General features: G+C 44.8%; 1 protein-coding gene across 1 annotated transcript; it reads left to right on the top strand.

The window, feature by feature from the left end:
• The first annotated feature begins 1,562 nt into the window (after positions 1–1,562).
• LOC122558622 (C-C motif chemokine 7-like) lies at positions 1,563–5,044 on the top strand. Its single transcript, XM_043707411.2, has 3 exons — positions 1,563–1,961; positions 3,785–3,893; positions 3,996–5,044. The coding sequence occupies exons 1-3, from the start codon at positions 1,877–1,879 to the stop codon at positions 4,153–4,155; spliced, it is 354 nt and encodes a 117-aa protein (XP_043563346.1). The 5' UTR covers positions 1,563–1,876; the 3' UTR covers positions 4,156–5,044.
• Positions 5,045–18,453: the final 13,409 nt, after the last annotated feature.

The raw sequence follows: 18,453 nt of genomic DNA, 5'->3' as shown, positions 1-18,453 counted from the left end.
CCCTTCAACACCAGCGCTCAATGGCAGCAATATTATTTATAAGATGCACTGCAGAAATTCACCAAGGATCCTTAGACAACACATCTCAAACCCACGACCAATTCCATCCGAAGGACAAGAGAAATAGGTACATGGGAACAACATGACCTACAAGTTTCCCTCCAAGGCTCTCACCATTCTGACATGGAAACTGTTCCTTCAAAGTCGCTGAGTCAAAATCCTGGACTTCCCTCCCTAAGGACATTGTGGGTTTAAGAAGGCAGCTCACCACCACCTTCACCAGAGACAATGCTGGTCAGACAGTAAGTATAGCCCAGCGAGCCTCTGTCTGTCATCTCCCCTGGAGGGAAGTCAGCCTTTGGGTGGATGACGAAGAGCAAGGCAGCTCTCCCTGATTTCCTGGACAACATTTATCCCTTAATCCACATCATTAAAACTGATTCAGAGTATCCTACTGTACAGGAGAAGCCCTTCAGCCCATCAATCTGTGCTGCCAGAAATATATTATCCCCTACATTATCCCACTTTCCCACACTAGGACCCTTGCCGTGAATGATATAACATTTCAAGTGCTGATCTAAGTACTTGTTAAAAATTGTGAGGTGCCCCGACTCAACTGACCTCCCAAGCAGACTCTCAGCACTCTCTGGGTGACTGCTGTTTCCTCCAATTCCTTTGAAACCTCCTTCCATTCACTTGAAAATGATGCCCCTTTGTAATGGCTCCTCAACTAAAGGGAAGCAGCTGCTTTCTATCCAGGAGGAGAAAGTGAGGTCTGCAGATGCTGGAGATCAGAGCTGAAAATGTGTTGCTGGAAAAGCGCAGCAGGTCAGGCAGCATCCAGGGAACAGGAGAATCGACGTTTCGGGCATAAGCCCTTCTTCAGGCCTGAAGAAACGTCGATTCTCCTGTTCCTGGATGCTGCCTGACCTGCTGCGCTGTTCCAGCAACACATTTTCAGCTGCTTTCTATCCACTCTCTCCATACCCCGGCGAATCTGATCCATCTCGATCAGGTTTCCCTCCCAACACTCTCTGCTACAAAGAAAACAATCCAGGCTCATCCAACCTCTCTTCATAGCGAAACGCCGTGCCCCAGGCAATAACCTGGTGAATCTCCTTTGCAATCCCCTCCAGTGCTATCACATCCTTCCGATAGTGTGCAGAGCGACACACAGTAGTCCAGCTGTGGCCTCCTCACAATCCTGTACAGAACTGCCTGCTCTTATAATTAATGCCTCTACTCAGACAGATCATTGTTAATGATTGATTGACAAATGATTATTACAGTGTAGTTTGTGGAATATTGCAGTTCCTCTTGTCTCTCATACAATTTTGACAGTGACTATATTTCAAAAGGTTCGCATACACCATGCAGCATTTTGTGAGGTACTGAGTTGGGGAAAGGTGCTATGTAAATGCAGCTGTCTCTGCCTTTTCCTCCTGCAGTGAGTTATGTTGATGTTAATCTCACTTCCTGCTCTGAGCTGCTTCCCCGAGGGGGATTCAGTCAATCAGGAAATCGATTGCTCTCATTGTCTCTCTCTCACCTGGAGAGGGAAGTTGGGGTTGGGCTGAGGGAATCGAGATGACAGTTTGCTGAGAAACACTGACCTCAGCGGATCCAGCTGCTCGTGCTCCTGTCTCCAAGAATCCCATTCACAGAACAACATGAACTTCCCATTTCAGGGAGAACAGCCATGGAGGACCAATTCCAGGGAGAGCTGTCATTGCTGGGGCACTGGGGAAGTTTCAGGGGGTGTCCATATTGCTGACTGGGTGCAGTTACTCCAGGATATAAAGCAGGAGGTGACAGCTCCCTCATCAGCCACACTCCCTCTTCAACACTGAACACTCCCAAGGTGAGCCGGGCCAGGATGAGGACAGCACTGTGTGTAGCTGCCGTTGTGGTAGGAGCACTGGCAATCTGCTTGATCCAGGATGGTGTGGCTGCAGCTCCAGGTAAGAGAGAGGCTTCCTTCTTCCCAATCTTTGCTCAGAACCTGAGAATGAGGAAAACAGGAACAGTTTCCAGAGCTCATGCTGGTTTCCATCGACTGTTTGTGTTACTTATTAGAGTTAATGTAATGATTCCTCCTGACTCCATTCAGAGACTGTGGGCCAATGTTTCCAAATAGAAACATAACAGAGAGAAAGAGAGAGACCACTCAGCCCATCAAGCTGCTACTAGATCTTTACTAAAGTGATTCAATTAGTTAACCTCGCCTTTTCTGTCTGTGCAATTCCTGTCAATTTTAACTTTCTAGTCATCGAGTCAGAGAGACATACAGCATAGAAACAGACCATTTGGTCCAACTCATCCAGATATTCTAAATTAATCTAGTCCCAATTGCTAGCATTTGGCCCATATCCCTCTAAAACTTCCCATTCATACAGCCATTGAGATGCCCTTTAAATATTGCAATTGTACCAGCTTCCAACCATCTCCTCTGGTAGCTCATTCCATACACACACTACCCTCTGCATGAAAAACATTATCCCTTTGGTCCCTTTTAAATCTTTCCCTCTCACCTTAAACCTATGCCCTCTAGCTCTGAACTCCCCTGCCCTATTCACTCTATCCACGCCCCTCATGATTTCATAAACGTTTATAATGTCACCCCTCAGCTTCCAATGCTCCAGGGAAAAGACTTTGACTATTCATTCTTACCATGACCCTCATGATTTCATAAACATTTATAAGGTCACCCTTCAGCTTTCCGATGCTCCAGGGAAAGCGGCCCCAGCTTATTCAGCCTCTCCAGATAGCTGAAATCCACCAATCCCAGCAACATCCTTATAAATCTTTTCTGAATCCTTTCAAGTTGAACAATATCCTTCGTGTAGCAGAGAGACCAGAACTGAACACACAATTCCAAAAGTACTGAGCCAATGTCCTGTACAACAGCAACATAACCTAACTCCTGTACTCAGTGCATTGGCCAATAAAGGCAAGTGTGCCAAACAGCTTCCTCACTACCTTGTCAACCCATGACCCTGCTTTCAAGGGACTAAGAACCTGAACCTCAAGCTCTCTTTGTTCGGCAGAATTTCCCACGTCCTTACCATTAAGTGGATCAGTCCTGCCCTGGTTTGCCTTTCCAAAATGTAGCACCTCATGTTTCTAGTGTGGAAATGGCCGGGAGACCTTCCTCAAGAACACAGAGGTCTGAGAGGAGACTTGATGGAGGGTTTGGAGATGTCCATGGGTTTGGTCGGTGGATATGGGAAAGATATTTGCACTTGTGATAGAGAGCAGAACTAGGAAAAATGTATTTACTGTAAACAGTCCTTAATCAATCCCATTGGGAAGTGAGAAGAGAAGAGCAACAAGTCCACACCAACCCAGACCCATTCCCCTACATTTACCCAATGCTATGGGCAACTTAGCATGGCTAATTCACCTAACCTGCACTGTGGACTGTGGGAGGAAACCAGAGCACACCCATCCAGAGAATGTGCAAACTCCACACAGTCAGTCGCCTGAGGCGGGAAATGAACCCGGGTCTCTAGTGCAGTGAGGCAGCAGTGCTAACCACTGTGCCATCGTGCCACCCAAGATGTTTTCAAGAGAAGTTGGATATACAAAACAGGGAGCAGAACAGGTGAGTGAGTTCTGTGAAAGAAGAGTTTGAAACTGCAGCAGGGAGCAGATGGGCTGAATGGTCTGTTTGCACTCAAAGTGTTTCGAGATGAAGACGTGTAGGATACGGTGACTGTGTGAGAATGTGCTGTGAATGTGCTCAAGGTTTCACTGTCTCCATTCCTCCTCCTCCACATTGCAGCTGGCTCTGTGACTGTCGATTGCTGTGAGAACTTTAAGACCACTCGCATTCCTCATAAACGGCTCGTAAGCTTCACCAGGACAGTTGGCTGCTCCACCCCCTCCATCATGTGAGTGTTTCAAGGTGTTTTTATCACAGTCTGAGGAAATGAAAGGGTTGGAGCTGGTGCCTGTGATTCTCTGATAATCATAATCTCATCTCACTCTTTCAGCTTCACAAATAGGAGGAAGATGAGAATTTGTACGAGAGCGAGTGAGAAATGGGTTCAAGATGCAGTGGCATTTCTGGAGAAGAAACTGGGGGTTAAAGAGAAGAACCCTCTGAAAGCCCAATCTTTCAATCCACTGGAAACACATGGAGTGTTGGACTGACTGGTGTTACACTGGGGGACAGGCAGAATGGAGAAGGTGGATCCACAAACTGATTCCCTGATCACTTGCAATATTCCAGTTGCTGTGCTCATTAACATGAAAAACTGTGGGCAGTGACTAATTAACGTTTCCCATGTGTACTCCAATCGTCAGACTGAGTGAAGATCATTCATGGAACAGGGGAAATGTGACTGGATAGCAATGGGACAGACTGAGGGAACAGTCAGTCTGACACTGACTCCAGCAACTGTCCAGCTGATCCTAGGATCATCCCACAGGCTTGAATTCAGCACAGCCAGTCAGTCTGTTCCTGCCGTTACTGGAGTTTGTTTGCCTTTTCCCTTCACCCACACTGGGCAAATGTATTGTGGCACACCTTCAACCCCAACTCCCTACTGGAGGGGTGAAGTGAGGGGCACTCTGAGCTGGGGGTCAGTCACTGTGGCTGGGGGTTGGAATCTGATTCTGGCAATGGGGAAAGTATATTGGAGGTGGGTGTGTAGGTCAATCTCTGTGGCTGGGTTGGGTAGATCAGTCTCTGGGGTTAAGAGTTGAATCAGACTCTGGGGTTGGTGTGGGTCAGGGACTGGAGGTGTTGATGTGGGTTTACCCTGGGGATGCTCATGTGGTTCTGTCTCTGGGGCTGGGTTAGGATAGTCTTTGCAGGTGGGGGTGCATCAGTCTCAGTCGGTGATGTATGGCTCTGTGTCTGGATATGGGTGTGCTTAGTCTCTGGGTGTGGAGGCTCTCTGTCAGACTCCCTGAACAGCACACTCTCATTCCATTACTAATCTCAGAATGGTTGTGATATTTCCCTTTCCTCTCCCTCATTGCCTCACTGAATTCCCAGCTTGTGATCTTTGTCCATGACAATGAAATAAAAAGTGTTTCTGAAGAAAGTTTCTCTCTGGTTTTTCTGTCTCTGAGAAACTTCATCTTTCAACTTTCAGTTTTCTGCACAAAAGAAACTGCTTTGAATTTCCTGCCAGTTTTCACCATCACCTTCCATTGGTCATATTATATTCAGAGAGTAAGACAACTCAGCTGATTGGCTGACAATCGAGGGTATTGACAGAATAGAGTGTGCTCATTTATATACATTTAGATGTTATTTAAATATATTTACATCACGCTTGCATCATATTTAGTGCATGAAATCAGACTATTTGGCCCAAGCTGTGATTATACCCTGGTCATACCCCACTTGAGCAGCTCTGGGCTTCACATCTTAGAAATGATACACTTGGAGGAACTACAATAGAGGAGGAACTGAGGACTGTAGATGCTGGAGAATTAGAGTCGAAAAGTGTGGTGCTGGAAAAGCACAGTAGGTCAGGCAGCATCTGAGGACTTTCTGGGCACAAGCCCTTTATCAGGGCTTATAAAAATGATATCGTGACTTCAGGGGTTCAATTATGAGGGAAGGTTATAGAAATTAGGTCATTTCCTCTATAATTTAGAAGAATGATCTGATAGAAATGTTTAAGATATGAACAGGAAAGTGGGGGGGGGGGTGGAGATAAAGATAAACTATTTACGCTGGTTGGGGATTATCGAACTAGGCATATAATCTGAGAATTCGGGCTAGGACCATATGGAGAGCTGTTAGAAAGCTTTTTATACACAAAAACTAGTAGATTTTTGGAAATCTCTTCCACCAACATCATTAGATGCTGGATCAGTTATTAATTTTAAATCTGAGGTAGATAAGCAAAAATATTAAGGCACAAGTACCAAGAAAACATATATGGAGTTATGCCACAAAGTAGCCATGATTTCATTGAATAGTTGGAAGAGGCCTGAGGGGCTAAATGGCCTATTCTTGTTCATATGTTTCCAAGTGCACATCTCTATCCACCACAAACTGCCCTCTTCATCTCAGTCAGAACCCCATGTCTCTTGTTTTCGCTGTCTCCCAATGTAATAGTCCTGTCTTCTCCTCCATGTCTTTATAGACTAACTGTGGTAACGACAGAATGGTCACCCAACCATCTAACACAGGGGAGGTCATCACAAAAACGATCATCGTTCTGGCCGTAGCTCACGATATGACTGCAGCAGTCTGACCCCAGAATGAAATCTGGAATAATAGATCAAATGCACCTTGTAAAAATTCTTCAAAATGTAGTAGTCAGCTACTGAAACAGTCGGTCAAGCTGGAGAATTTCTTCAGCAACAGAAGCTGATTTTAAAAAAGACAAAAACAAAGAGGTTATCAGGATAGAGAACTACAGTAAAAAGAAATTTGAAATTATGTTTAGTTTAATATTTTAAGTTCCCCAACACTTTGCAGCAATTCCAATTCGGAAACATTACACCTCTATATTAAATCACTGAGATTGACACAACTGATTCTCCTCAGATCTGCTGTGTGAGCTGTGAGATTTTCTTACATCAATACTCAGAGTGAGCTGGTTATAGCTGAGCACTATAGAATATAGAACATAGAACATTACAGCGCAGTACAGGCCCTTCGGCCCTCGGTGTTCTGCCAACCTGTGGAACTCATCTGAAGCCCATTTAACCTACACTGTTCCATTTTTATCCATATATTTATCCAATGACCATTTAAAGGACCTTAAAGTTGGCAAGCCTACTACTGTTGCAGGCAGAGCATTCCATGCCTTTACTACGCTCTGAGTAAGGAAAATATCTCTGACATCTGTCCTATATCTATCACCTCTCAATTTAAAGTTATGCCCCTTGTGTCAGCCATTACCATCCAAGGAAAAAGACTCTCACTGACCACCCTATCTAACCCTCTGATTATCTTATATGTCTCAGTCACCCCTCAACTTCTTCTCTTCAGCAAAAACAGCCTCAAGTCCCTCAAACTTTCTTCATAAGACCTTCCCTCCATACCAGGCAACATCCTAGTAAATCTCTTCTGAACCCTTTCCAAAGCTTCCACATCCTTCTTATAATGCAGTGAGCAGAACAGTGCGCAATACTCCAAGTGCGGCCACACCAGAGTTTTGTACAACTGCAGCATGACCTCATGGCTCCGAAACTCAATCCCTCTACTAATAAAAACTAACACATGTGCACCTTCTTAACAACCCTAGCAACCTGTGGCAACTTTCAGGGATCTGTGTACAAGGACACTGAGATCTCTCTGCTCATCTACAATACCAAGAATCTTACCATTAGCCCAGTGCTCTGCATTCCTGTTGCTTCCTCCAAAGTGAATCACCTCATTAAACTCCATTTGCCACCTCTCAGCCCACCTCTGCAGCTTATCTATGTCCCTCCGTAACCTGCAACATCCTTTGTCACTATCCACAACTCCACCAACCTTAGTGATATCCGCAAATTTACTAACCTATCCTTCTACACCCTCATCCAGGTCATTTATAAAAATGACAAACAACAGTAGCCCAAAACAGATCCTTGCGGTACATCACTAGTAACTGAACTCCAGGATGACCATTTCCCATCAAACACCACCCTCTGTCTTCTTTCAGCTTTCCAATTTCTTATTGAAACTGCTAAGTCACCCTCAATCCCATGCCTCTGTATTTTGTGCAATGGTCTACCATGGGGAACCTTATCAAATGCCTTACTGAAATCCATATACATCACATCAACTGCTTTACCCTCATCTACCTGTTTGGTCACCTTCTCAAAGAACTTAATAATGTTTGTGAGGCATGACCTACCCTTCGCAAAACCATGTTGACTATCCCTAATCAATTTATTCCTCTCTAGATGATTATAAATCCTATTTCTTACAATCCTTTCCAACACTTTACCCACAACCGAAGTAAGGCTCACTGGTTTATAAGTACCAGGGTTGACTCTACTCCCCTTCTTGAATAAGGGGACAACATTTGCTATCCTCCAGTTTTCTGGCACTATTCCTGTAGACAATGACGACATAAAGATCAAAGCCAAAAGCTCTGCAATCTCCTCCCTGGAATCTGAGGATAAATCCCATCTGGCTTATTTATTTTCACACTTTCCAGAATTGCTAATACCTCCTCCTTGTGAACCTCAATCCCATCTAGTCTAGTAGGCTGTGTCTCAGTATTCTCCTCAACAAAATGGCCTTTTTCCTGGGAAATGCAAAAAATATTTATTTAGCACTTCCCCATCTCCTCAGAATCTACACACAACTTCCCACTACTGTCCTTGATTGGTCCTAAACTTACTGGAATCATTCTTTTATTCCTGACATACCTATAGAAAGCTTTAGGGTTTTCCTTGATCCTACCTACCAATGACTTCTCCTGACCTCTCCTGGCTCTTTAGCTCCCTCTTCATGTCCTTCCTGGTGAACTCGTAACTCTCAAGCACCTTAACTGAGCCTTCTTGCCTCGTCCTAACATAAGCCTTCCTCTTGACAAGAGATCCAACTTTTTTCGTAAACCACGGCTCCTTTGCTTGACCACTTCCTCCCTGCTGCACAGGTACATAGCTATCAAGGACACGCAGTAGCAGTTCCTTGAATAAGCTCCACATTTCAATTGTGCCCATTCCCTGCTGTTTCCTTCCCCGTCCTATGCATCCAACTTTTTGTGGACTGGACATACCAGGGTAAATTTCCACATTGTCAGGAAGATGCCAGTGTTGTATCTGTACTGGAACAGCCTGGCCCAGGGAGCTGCAAGTTCTGAAGCAGAAGTCTTCAGTCCTATTGCCAGAATGTTGTCAGGGACTATAACTTCACACTACACAGTGCTCTCAGTTACTTTTTGACATTGTGCAGAGTGAATCAAACTGGCTGAAAACTGGCATCTGTGATGCTGGAGACCACTGGAGGAGGCTGAGATGGATCATTGTTAAAGATTGCTGCCTTGGCGTTTGCATTGACGTGCTGGTCTATTCAATCATTGAGGATGGGGATATTTGTGGAACCGCCTCCTCCAGTGAGTTGTGTAATTGCTGCCCCTAATGCCCAGTCTTGAGTTGCCCAAATCTGTTCAAAGTCTTTCCCACTTAGCATGACGATAGTGCCACACAACAAGACGGGAGTTATTCTCAACGTGAAGGCGGGACTTCAGCTTCACAAGGACTCTATGGTGATCACTCTGACCAATATTGTCAAGAATGTTTTTCCCTCTTGTTGGTTCCTTCACCATCTGCTGCAGACCCTGTCTAGAGGCTTTGTCCTTTCAGACCCGACCAACTCGAGCCACTGTTGATAGTGGACGTCGAAATACTCCACCCAGAGTACACCTTGGACTCTTGCCACCTTCAGTGCTTCGTCCAATATAAAGTCATAGAGTCTCTCCCATCTGCAGAGGTTCAACACAGAGATGGCATCTTTGATCTTTAAGGTTCCCTACTCTCTTTCTAGTTGCTCTCTTGTTCTTAACGTATTTGTGGAATCTCTTTGGATTATCCTTAACCATTGTTGCCAAGTCTATCTCACATCTTCTCTTAGTGTTCCTGAACTCCCCAACACTCTTATACTGTTCAAGAGACTTATTTGAACCCAGTTGCCTCGATCTAAGATATGATTCTTTGATTCTTGGCTAGAACCTCACCCATTGTTCATCCATTGTTCTCTAACTCCACCAGCCTTACCATTCATTCTGAGAGGAACATGATAACTTTGAAATCTCATTATCACACTTTTGAAAGCCTCCTGCTTCTCAGATGTCCCTTTATCTGCAAACTGTGTGTGTTTATGGGATGCTGTTATTTTGGAACAATTGAATTTTGTAGTTAAACAATATATTATTTTACTAAGTATTTCAAAGGAGTTTTTAGATTAGATTAGATTCCCTACAGTGTGGAAACAGGCTCTTCAGCCCAACAAGTCCACACCAAACCTCCGAAGGACAACCCACCCAGAACCATTCCCCTCTGACAAATGCACCTAACACTATGGGCAATTTAGCATAGCCAATTCACCTAACCTGCACATCTTTGGACTGTGGGAGGAAACCAGAGCACCCGGAGGAAACCCACGCCGACACCAGGAGAATGTGCAAACTCCACACAGACAGTCACCCGAGACACCAGAGAAAAGACTTTGTCTATTTATCCTATTCATGCCCCTCATGATTTTATAAACCTCTATAAGGTCACCCCTCAGCCTCTGATCCTCCAGGAAAAATAGCCCCAACCTGTTCAATCTCTCCCTTTAACTCAACTCCTCCAACACTGGCAACATCCTTGTAAATCTATTGTTAAACCTTTCAAGTTTCACAACATCTTTCCGATAGGAAGGAGACCAGAATTGCACGCAATATTCCAACAGTGGCCTAACCAATGTCTTGTACAGCCGCAACATGACCTCCCAACTCCGGTACTGAATACTCTGACCAATAAAGGAAAGCATACCAAACGCCTTCTTCACTATCCTACCTACCTGCGACTCCACTTTCAAGAAGCTATGAACCTGCACTCCAGGGTCTCTTTGTTCAGCAACACTCCCTAGGACCTTACCATTAAAAGCATAAGTTCTGCTAAGATTTGCTTTAGAAAATAGAACATAGAACAATACAGCACAGAACAGGCCCTTCAGCCCTTGATGTTGCGCTGACCTGTGAACTATTCTCAGCTCATCCCCCTACACTATCCCAAAATCATCCATGTGCTTATCTAAGGATTGTTTAAAACTCCCTAATGTGGCTGAGTTAACTACATTAGCAGGTAAAGCATTCCACGCCCTTACCACTCTCTGTGTAAAGAACCTGCCTCTGGCATCTGTCTTAAATCTATCACCCCTCAATTTGTTGTTATACCCCCTCGTACAAGCTGACGTCATCATCCTAGGCAAAACACTTTCATTGTCTACCCTATCTAATCCTCTGATCATCTTGTATGTCTCTATCAAATCCCCTCTTAACCTTCTTCTTTCCAATGAGAACTGACTCAAGTCTCTCAGCCTTTCCTCATAAGACCTTCCTTCCAGACCAGGCAACATCCTGGTAAATCTCCTCTGCACCTTTTCCAATGCTTCCACATCCTTCCTGTAATGGGGCGACCAGAACTGTACACAATATTCCAAGTGCGGCCGCACTAGCGTTTTGTATAGTTGCAGCATGATATTGCGGTTCCAGAACTCAATCCCTCTACCAATGAAACCTAACACACCGTATGCCTTCTTAACAGCACTATCCACCTGGGTGGCAACTTTCAGGGATCTATGTACATGGACTCCAAGTTCCCTCTGCACATCCACACTATCAAGAACCTTTCCATTGACCCAGTACTCTGCCTTCCTGTTATTCTTCCCAAAGGTCATCACCTCACATTTAGCTGCATTGAACTCCATTTGCCACCTCTCAGCCCAATTCTGAAGTTTATCCAAATCCCCCTGCAACCTGTAACATTCTTCCAAACTGTCCACTACTCCACCGACTTTAGTGTCATCTGCAAATTTACTAATCCATCCACCTATGCCTGCGTCTAAGTCATTTATAAAAATGACAAACAGCAGTGGTCCCAAAACAGATCCTTATGGCACTCCACTAGTAACTGGACCCCAGGCTGAATATTTTCCATCAATCACCACTCACTGCCTTCTTTCAGAAAGCCAGTTTCTAATCCAAACTGCTAAATCACTCTCAATTCCATGCCTCTGCATTTTCTCCATCTGCCTACCATGTGGAACCTTATCAAAGACTTTATTGAAGTCCATGTATACCACGTCAACTGCTCTACCCTCATCTACATGCTTGGCCACCTTCTCAAAAAACTTAATGAGGTTTGTGTGACACAACTGCCCTTGATGAAACCATGATAAAAACAATGACTGCAGATGCTGGAAACCCCACCCCTTTCCGCCTTCCGCAAAGACCGTTCTCTCCGTGACTACCTGGTCAGATCCACAACCCCCACCAACCTACCCTCCTGTCCTGGCACCTTTCCCTGCCACCGCAGGAATTGCAAATCCTGCGCCCACACCTCCTCCCTCACCTCTATCCAAGGCCCCAAAGGAGCCTTCCACATCCATCAACATTTTACCTGCACATCCACTCATATCATTTATTGTATCCGTTGCTCCCGATGCGGTCTCCTCTACATTGGGGAGACTGGACATCTCCTAGCAGGGCACTTTAGGAAACATCTCTGGGATACCCGCGCCAATCAACCACACCGCCCTGTGGCCCAACATTTCAACTCCCCCTCCCACTCAGCCAAGGACATAGAGGTCCTGGGCCTCCTTCACCGCCACTCCCTCACCACCAGATGCCTGGAGGAAGAACGCCTCATTTTCCGCCTCGGAACACTTCAACCCCAGGGCATCAATGTGGACTTCACCAGTTTCCTCATTTCCCCTTCCCCCACCTTACCCCAGCTCCAAACTTCCAGCTCACCACTGTCCCCATGACTTGTCTTACCTGCCTATCTGCTTTTCCACCTATCCACTCTACCCTCCTCCCTGACCTATCACCTTCATCCCCTTCCCCACTCACCTATTGTACTCTATGCTACTTTCTCCCCACCCCCACCCTCCTCTCATTTATCTCTCCACCCTTCAGGCTCTCTGCCTGTATTCCTGTTAAAGGGCTTTTGCCCGAAACGTCGATTTTACTGCTCCTTGGATGCTGCCTGAACTGGTGTGCTCTTCCAGCACCACCCTTGATGAAACCATGTTGACTACCTGAAATCAAATTGTTGCTTGCTAGATGATTATAAATCTTATCCGTTATAATCCTTTCCAAAACCTTTCCTACAACAGAAGTAAGGCTCCCTGTGGGTAGTACGGTGGCACAGTGGTTAGAACTGCTCTCTCATAGCACCAGAGACCCAGGTTCAATTCCCGCCTCAGGCAACTGTCTGTGTGGAGTTTGCACATTCTCCGGGTGCTCCGGTTTCCTTCCACAGTCCAAGAATGTGCGGGTTAGGTGAATTGGCCGTGCTAAATTGCCCATAGTGTTAGGTGAGGGGGTAAATGTAGGGGAATGGGTCTGGGTGGGTTGCTCTTCAGAGTGCCGGTGTGGACTTGTTGGGCCGAAGGGCCTGTTTCCATACTGTAAGTAAACTAATCTAATCATAATTACCTGGGTCATCTCTACTGCCTTTCTTGAAGTGCGTAACATTTGCAATCCTCCAGTCCTCAAAGTGCAGCACCTCACATTAATCTAAGTTAAACAAAGTGTGTTTTGTTTAAAGTCTAGTAGTAGGCCAATCAAATTACATCTGGGAACATAGTGCCTTATACTTGCATTTATATAAAATTAAAAGTTTGGGTCTAGCTTATCTCCTGATATATTTTGAGGGGGTTTGGTCTGGCCCACAACACTGCCTCATTCATTTCATCCAGATCTGGCAATGTATCCACTGTTAAGCATGTCAGACTACTCAGTGCCTCCTCTCTCTCTCTCTCTGCTAATCTCTTTAGTTGCATCAGAGACCTACTCCCAGATTTCTATCCCAATATCATCCCTCTCACAAGTGAAAACTGGCCTAAGTTATTCATTTAGAATCTTGCCTCCATACTCTGGGTTTATGCAGAAGTTACTACTGTTGTCCTTAATGGGCCCTACTCTTTCCCTCATTTAGTCTCAAATTACAGGGGGATCCCCATTTACAAACATCCGACTTAAAAATGCTTGCACTTATGAACGTGATTTTAAATACCTGACATACAAATATTTCCTTATATTTACATCTGGATCCCTTACATTGTCCTGCAATATGTTCCGATTTGTGCACAAATCAAATTGTGAAATCTAGGATGGAACCAGCAATGTGGGGACTGCCAGCACCTGTAAAACACCTTGGGATTTTCCTTTACTTTACCTGCCAGTATCATTAAATGTCCCCTTTTAGCTCTTCTAATCTTTCTTTTAAGTTTCCGTTTGTACATCCTGTACTCCTGTAGGGCTTCTTGCTGTTTTGACCCCAGGGTTCCTGCCATTAGCATCTGCTTTTCTGTTAAAACAACGATGTCTATCCCTCAATATTTGGGGTTCACATGATTTGATGGTCCCATCTTTTTCTTAATTGGAACTTTTTTTCCTCTCCATTTCCTTCTTGAATTCATCCCTTTCAGACTGATTTAACTGAAAGTATCCGCTCCCAGTTCATTCTTGGGAGCGGATACTTTCATATTTGAACATATTAAAGTCAGCTCTGTCCCAGTTAAGTTGATTTCAGGGTCATCCTATCCTTTTCCATAACATTTTTGAATCTTAAAGAGTTATGATTGCTGCCTGCAAAACATTTCCTCACTGGTCATTCGACCACTTTCCCAGCTTCATTACCTAAACCTAATTAAGTCCAGGACTGCCATTTCTCTTGTAGGGCCTTCTACGTCCTGGCTTAAAAACATGTCCTGGATGTATTTTAAGAATTGCGCTCCCTCCTAACCTTTCACACACTGACTATCTCAATTAATGTTGGGGAAGTTGAAATCCTCAATTGTCACTACTCTATTACTTTCCAATCTTTCCTGCAGTTTGCTGATGTATCTGCTCTTGTATTCCTCTCAGACTGTCAGGGGGCCAATAGAATGCTCCCAGCAACGTGATTGCTCCTTGTTGGTTTTTATGTTCTACAGATATGGCTTCATTGGAGGGCCTTCTAAAATTGGAGGTGTAGTGGACAGCGAAGAAGGTTACCTGAGAGTACAACAGGATCTTAATCAGATGGGCCAAGGGGCTGAGGAGTGGCAGATGGAGTTTAATTTAGATAAATGTGGGGTGATGCATTTTGGATAGGCAAATCAGGATAAAACCTGTACACTTAACATAGAACATAGAACATAGAAAAATACAGCACAGAACAGGCCCTTTGGCCCGTGATGTTAAGCCGAGATTTAATCCTAATATAAAATATAGTAACAACCTATGCACCCCTCAACTCACTGCTATCCATGTGCATGTCCAGAACTCACTTAAATGTCCCCAATGACTCTGCTTCCACCACCACCACTGGTAAAGCATTCCATACATTCACAACTCTCTGTGTAAAAAACCTACCTCTGACATCTCCTTTATACCTTCCTCCTAATATCTTCAAACTATGACTTCTCATACCAGTCAATTCTGCCCTGGGGAAAAGTCTCTGGCTATTGACTCTATCTATTCCTTTCAGTATTTTGTACACCTCTATCAGGGGTCTCCTCTCTTCTTCCTTCTCTCCAGAGAGAAAAGTCTGAGCCTATTCAACCTCTCTTCATTAGATAGGCCCTCCAGTCCAGGCAGCATCCTGTAAACCTTCTTTGTACCCTCTCAAAGCCTCTGTATCTTTCCTATAGGAGGGTGACCAGAACTGGACACAATATTCCAAGTGTGGAATCACCAGGGACTTGTAGAGCTGCAGCAAAACCTCACGGCTCTTAAACTCTATCCCCCTGTTGGTAATGGTAAGGTCCTGGGGAGAGTTGCTGAACAAGAGACCTTGGAGTGCAGGTTCATAGCTCCTTGAAACTGGAGTCACAGGTAGATAGGATAGTGAAGAAGGAGCTTGGTATGCTTTCTTTTGGACAGAGCATTGAGTTTAGGAGTTGGGAGTGCATGTTGTGGCTGTACAGGACATTGGTTAGGCCACTATTGGAATATTGCGTGCAATTCTGAACTCCCTCCTATCAGAAGGATGTTGTGAAACTTGAAAGTGTTCAGAAAAGATTTACAAAGATATTGCCAGGGTTGGAAGATTTAAGCGATAGGGAGAGGCAGAATAGGGTGGGGCTGTTTTCTCTCGAGTGTCAGAGGCTGAGGGGTGACCTTATAGAGGTTTATAAAACCTATAGGGACATGGATAGGATAAATAGACAAGGTCTTTTCCCTGGGGTGGAGGAGTCCAGAACTAGAGGGCATAGGTTTCGGGTGAGAGGGGAAAAATTTAAAAGGGACCTAAGAGGCAATGTTTTCACACAGAGGGTGGTACGTTTATGGAATGAGCTGCCAGACGAAGTGGTGGAGGCTGGTACAATTACAGATTTAAAAGACATCTGGATGGGTATATGAATAGGAAGGGTTTAGAGCCAAGGGCTGGAAAATGGTTAGGTTGGGATATCTGGTCGGCATTTTTTGTGCTGTACATCTCCATGACTCCATGTCATCCCTCCTTACTGCTGTAATAGATATCCTGATCAATATTATCACATCTCCTCCTCTTTCACTTCTTCCCTCTCTCACCTGAAGACCATATATCCTGGAATATTGATTGACTGAATGACTTATTGTTGTACAGTGTGCTGAAATACAGTGAAAAGTGTTGTTTTGTGTCACATTGTAAATAAACCAGAGATTGCTATCTTTTGGATCGTGTTCATTAATCTCCTTCCCACTCCCTAAATGCTGCTTTCAGGACCTCATTTCTTTTCTTCACCCATGTCATTGATACTGACATTGTACCATGGCTGCTGGTTGCTCATCCTCTGCCTTCAGAATACCCTGCAGATGCTCTGAGACACCCCTGATCCTAACACCTGGAAGCAACATCCCATCCTCGAGTCTCTTCTGCAGCTACAGCAACGTCTGTCTCTGCCCCTTACCATTGAAATCACTACCACTACCGACCTGCCATTCTTCTTCCTCCCCTCTTGTGCAGCAGACCCACCCATGAAATGGAGATGATTAAAAGGAGCCTTTTGCTCTACCTGCCTTCCTTTATTCTAACCGGTGGTTACCATGCCCTTTCTGCCTGTTCAGTTTTCACTTGTGGTATGAACATGGCACTGAATGTGCCCAGACACTCCACAATGAATTCAGCTGCAGCTCCAGCTCTGAAATACAGTTCACCAGGAGCTGCAGCTGGACACACTTCCTGCAAACATCTTCCCCAGGAACATCTGAAGCTTCCATGATGTCATACAACAGATGTGAGGTCTGCTGCTGTAACTTTATTTAAGGACTGAAATAACTCTCTTCTTGCAAAATAATAATTCTGCTTATGTGAGAGGAGTGTTAAGTTACTTCCCTTACGCTAACTGTGCTTCACTTATCCTACTTTGTTTACTTATTGTCCTTTATTATATTAGCCCATACTTGCACGCATTCCAATTCTGAAGAAGGGTGGCTGGACTAGAAACATTATCCCTGCGTTCTCTCCACAGGTGCTGACAGACCTGCTGAGTTTCTCCAGCAATTTCTGTTTTTGTTTCTGACCTTCAGCACCCATAGTTGTTTTTGTTGTATTTTAGTTACTCCTATTGTCGCTAGGTCATCTCTCCTTCCAGAAAACAAGTCTATTGAAAATCATAAACAAATCAACCTACCACTTCCCTGTGATTTCACTTGTTCTGATTTGTTTCCCCAATCAATATTGCTCTCAAAGTATAACCGTTAAAGTGTTCAGCTCAGTTGAGGTAAAGAATATGGTCTTATAAACTGCAAGCCTTAAAAACCCTTACAAATTATCAACAAAAAAAGAAAAAGCATCTTTTCCCCTGGGCACTGAACTCCTGCAGTGCATTAATATTCCAGCATCACACTGTACTCTGGACATGCATTGATTCGTCTGTCACTGATTCTTTTAGTTTCACTTTAGTTATGATGCACAAAATTACTGTGAAAACTTCTAACACTTTAACAATCTTTAACAAATTCTCATGCCAGTCTGTACAGAAACTTGGTGTCAAATGACCAGCTCGATGGCATACCACAATCCATTTCAAGATTCACACTGTCTACGTGCCAATATCCTGAGTCCCAAAAGTGTGATTAGAATAGTGACATGGTTGGTTTTGATTGGCAGAGGTCTGATGAGTCAAAGGGCCTTTTTTTCTGTGCTGCATATCCATGTGACTCTATGTGTACCAACCATTTACTTCCTGGACCCAGAAACTGGTGGAGTCACTAATAAGAAGAGGAAAGCCTTGAACTACAGGACAATATAGCCAGCTGGTCACAAGCACTTAATAGAGGCTAAAAGAGTTAAAACATGTGTTGCTGGAAAAGCGCAGCAGGTCAGGCAGCATCCAAGGAGCAGGAGAATCGACGTTTCGGGCAAAAGCCCTTCTTCAGGAATGAGGAGAGTGTACCAAGTAGGTTAAGATAAAAGGTAGGGAGGAGGGACTTGGGGGAGGGGCACTGGGAATGCGATAGGTGGAAGGAGATTAAGGTGAGGGTGATAGGCCGGAGTGGGGTGGGGGCGGAGAGGACGGGAAGAAGATTGCAGGTTAGGAAGGTGGTGCTGAGTTCGAGGGTTGGGACTGAGACAAGGTGGGGGGAGGGGAAATGAGAAAGCTGGAGAAATCTGAGTTCATCCGTTGTGGTTGGAGGGTTCCCAAGCGGAAGATGAGGCGCTCTTCCTCCAGCCGTCGCGTTGCTATGGTCTGGCGATGGAGGAGGCCAAGGACCTGCATGTCCTTGGTGGAGTGGGAGGGGGAGTTAAAGTGTTCAGCCACAGGGCGGTTGGGTTGGTTGGTCTGGGTGTCCCAGAGGTATT

This window comes from Chiloscyllium plagiosum, unplaced genomic scaffold (assembly GCF_037043375.1).
Source record: "Chiloscyllium plagiosum isolate Xiang-an unplaced genomic scaffold, Cpla_swu_hap1 HiC_scaffold_17, whole genome shotgun sequence".
In the NCBI taxonomy this organism is placed as follows: domain Eukaryota; kingdom Metazoa; phylum Chordata; class Chondrichthyes; order Orectolobiformes; family Hemiscylliidae; genus Chiloscyllium; species Chiloscyllium plagiosum.
The sequence above is the reverse complement of the archived record's forward strand: the minus strand, read 5'-3'. Positions and strand labels throughout refer to the sequence as shown.

Bases quoted from the DNA above. Each gene is read 5' to 3' on its own strand.
- LOC122558622 (XM_043707411.2), top strand. From the start codon at position 1,877: ATGAGGACAGCACTGTGTGTAGCTGCCGTTGTGGTAGGAGCACTGGCA. The intron at 1,962-3,784 runs GTAAGAGAGAGG...TCCACATTGCAG, and splicing joins TGGTGTGGCTGCAGCTCCAG to CTGGCTCTGTGACTGTCGAT. The intron at 3,894-3,995 runs GTGAGTGTTTCA...TCACTCTTTCAG, and splicing joins TGCTCCACCCCCTCCATCAT to CTTCACAAATAGGAGGAAGA.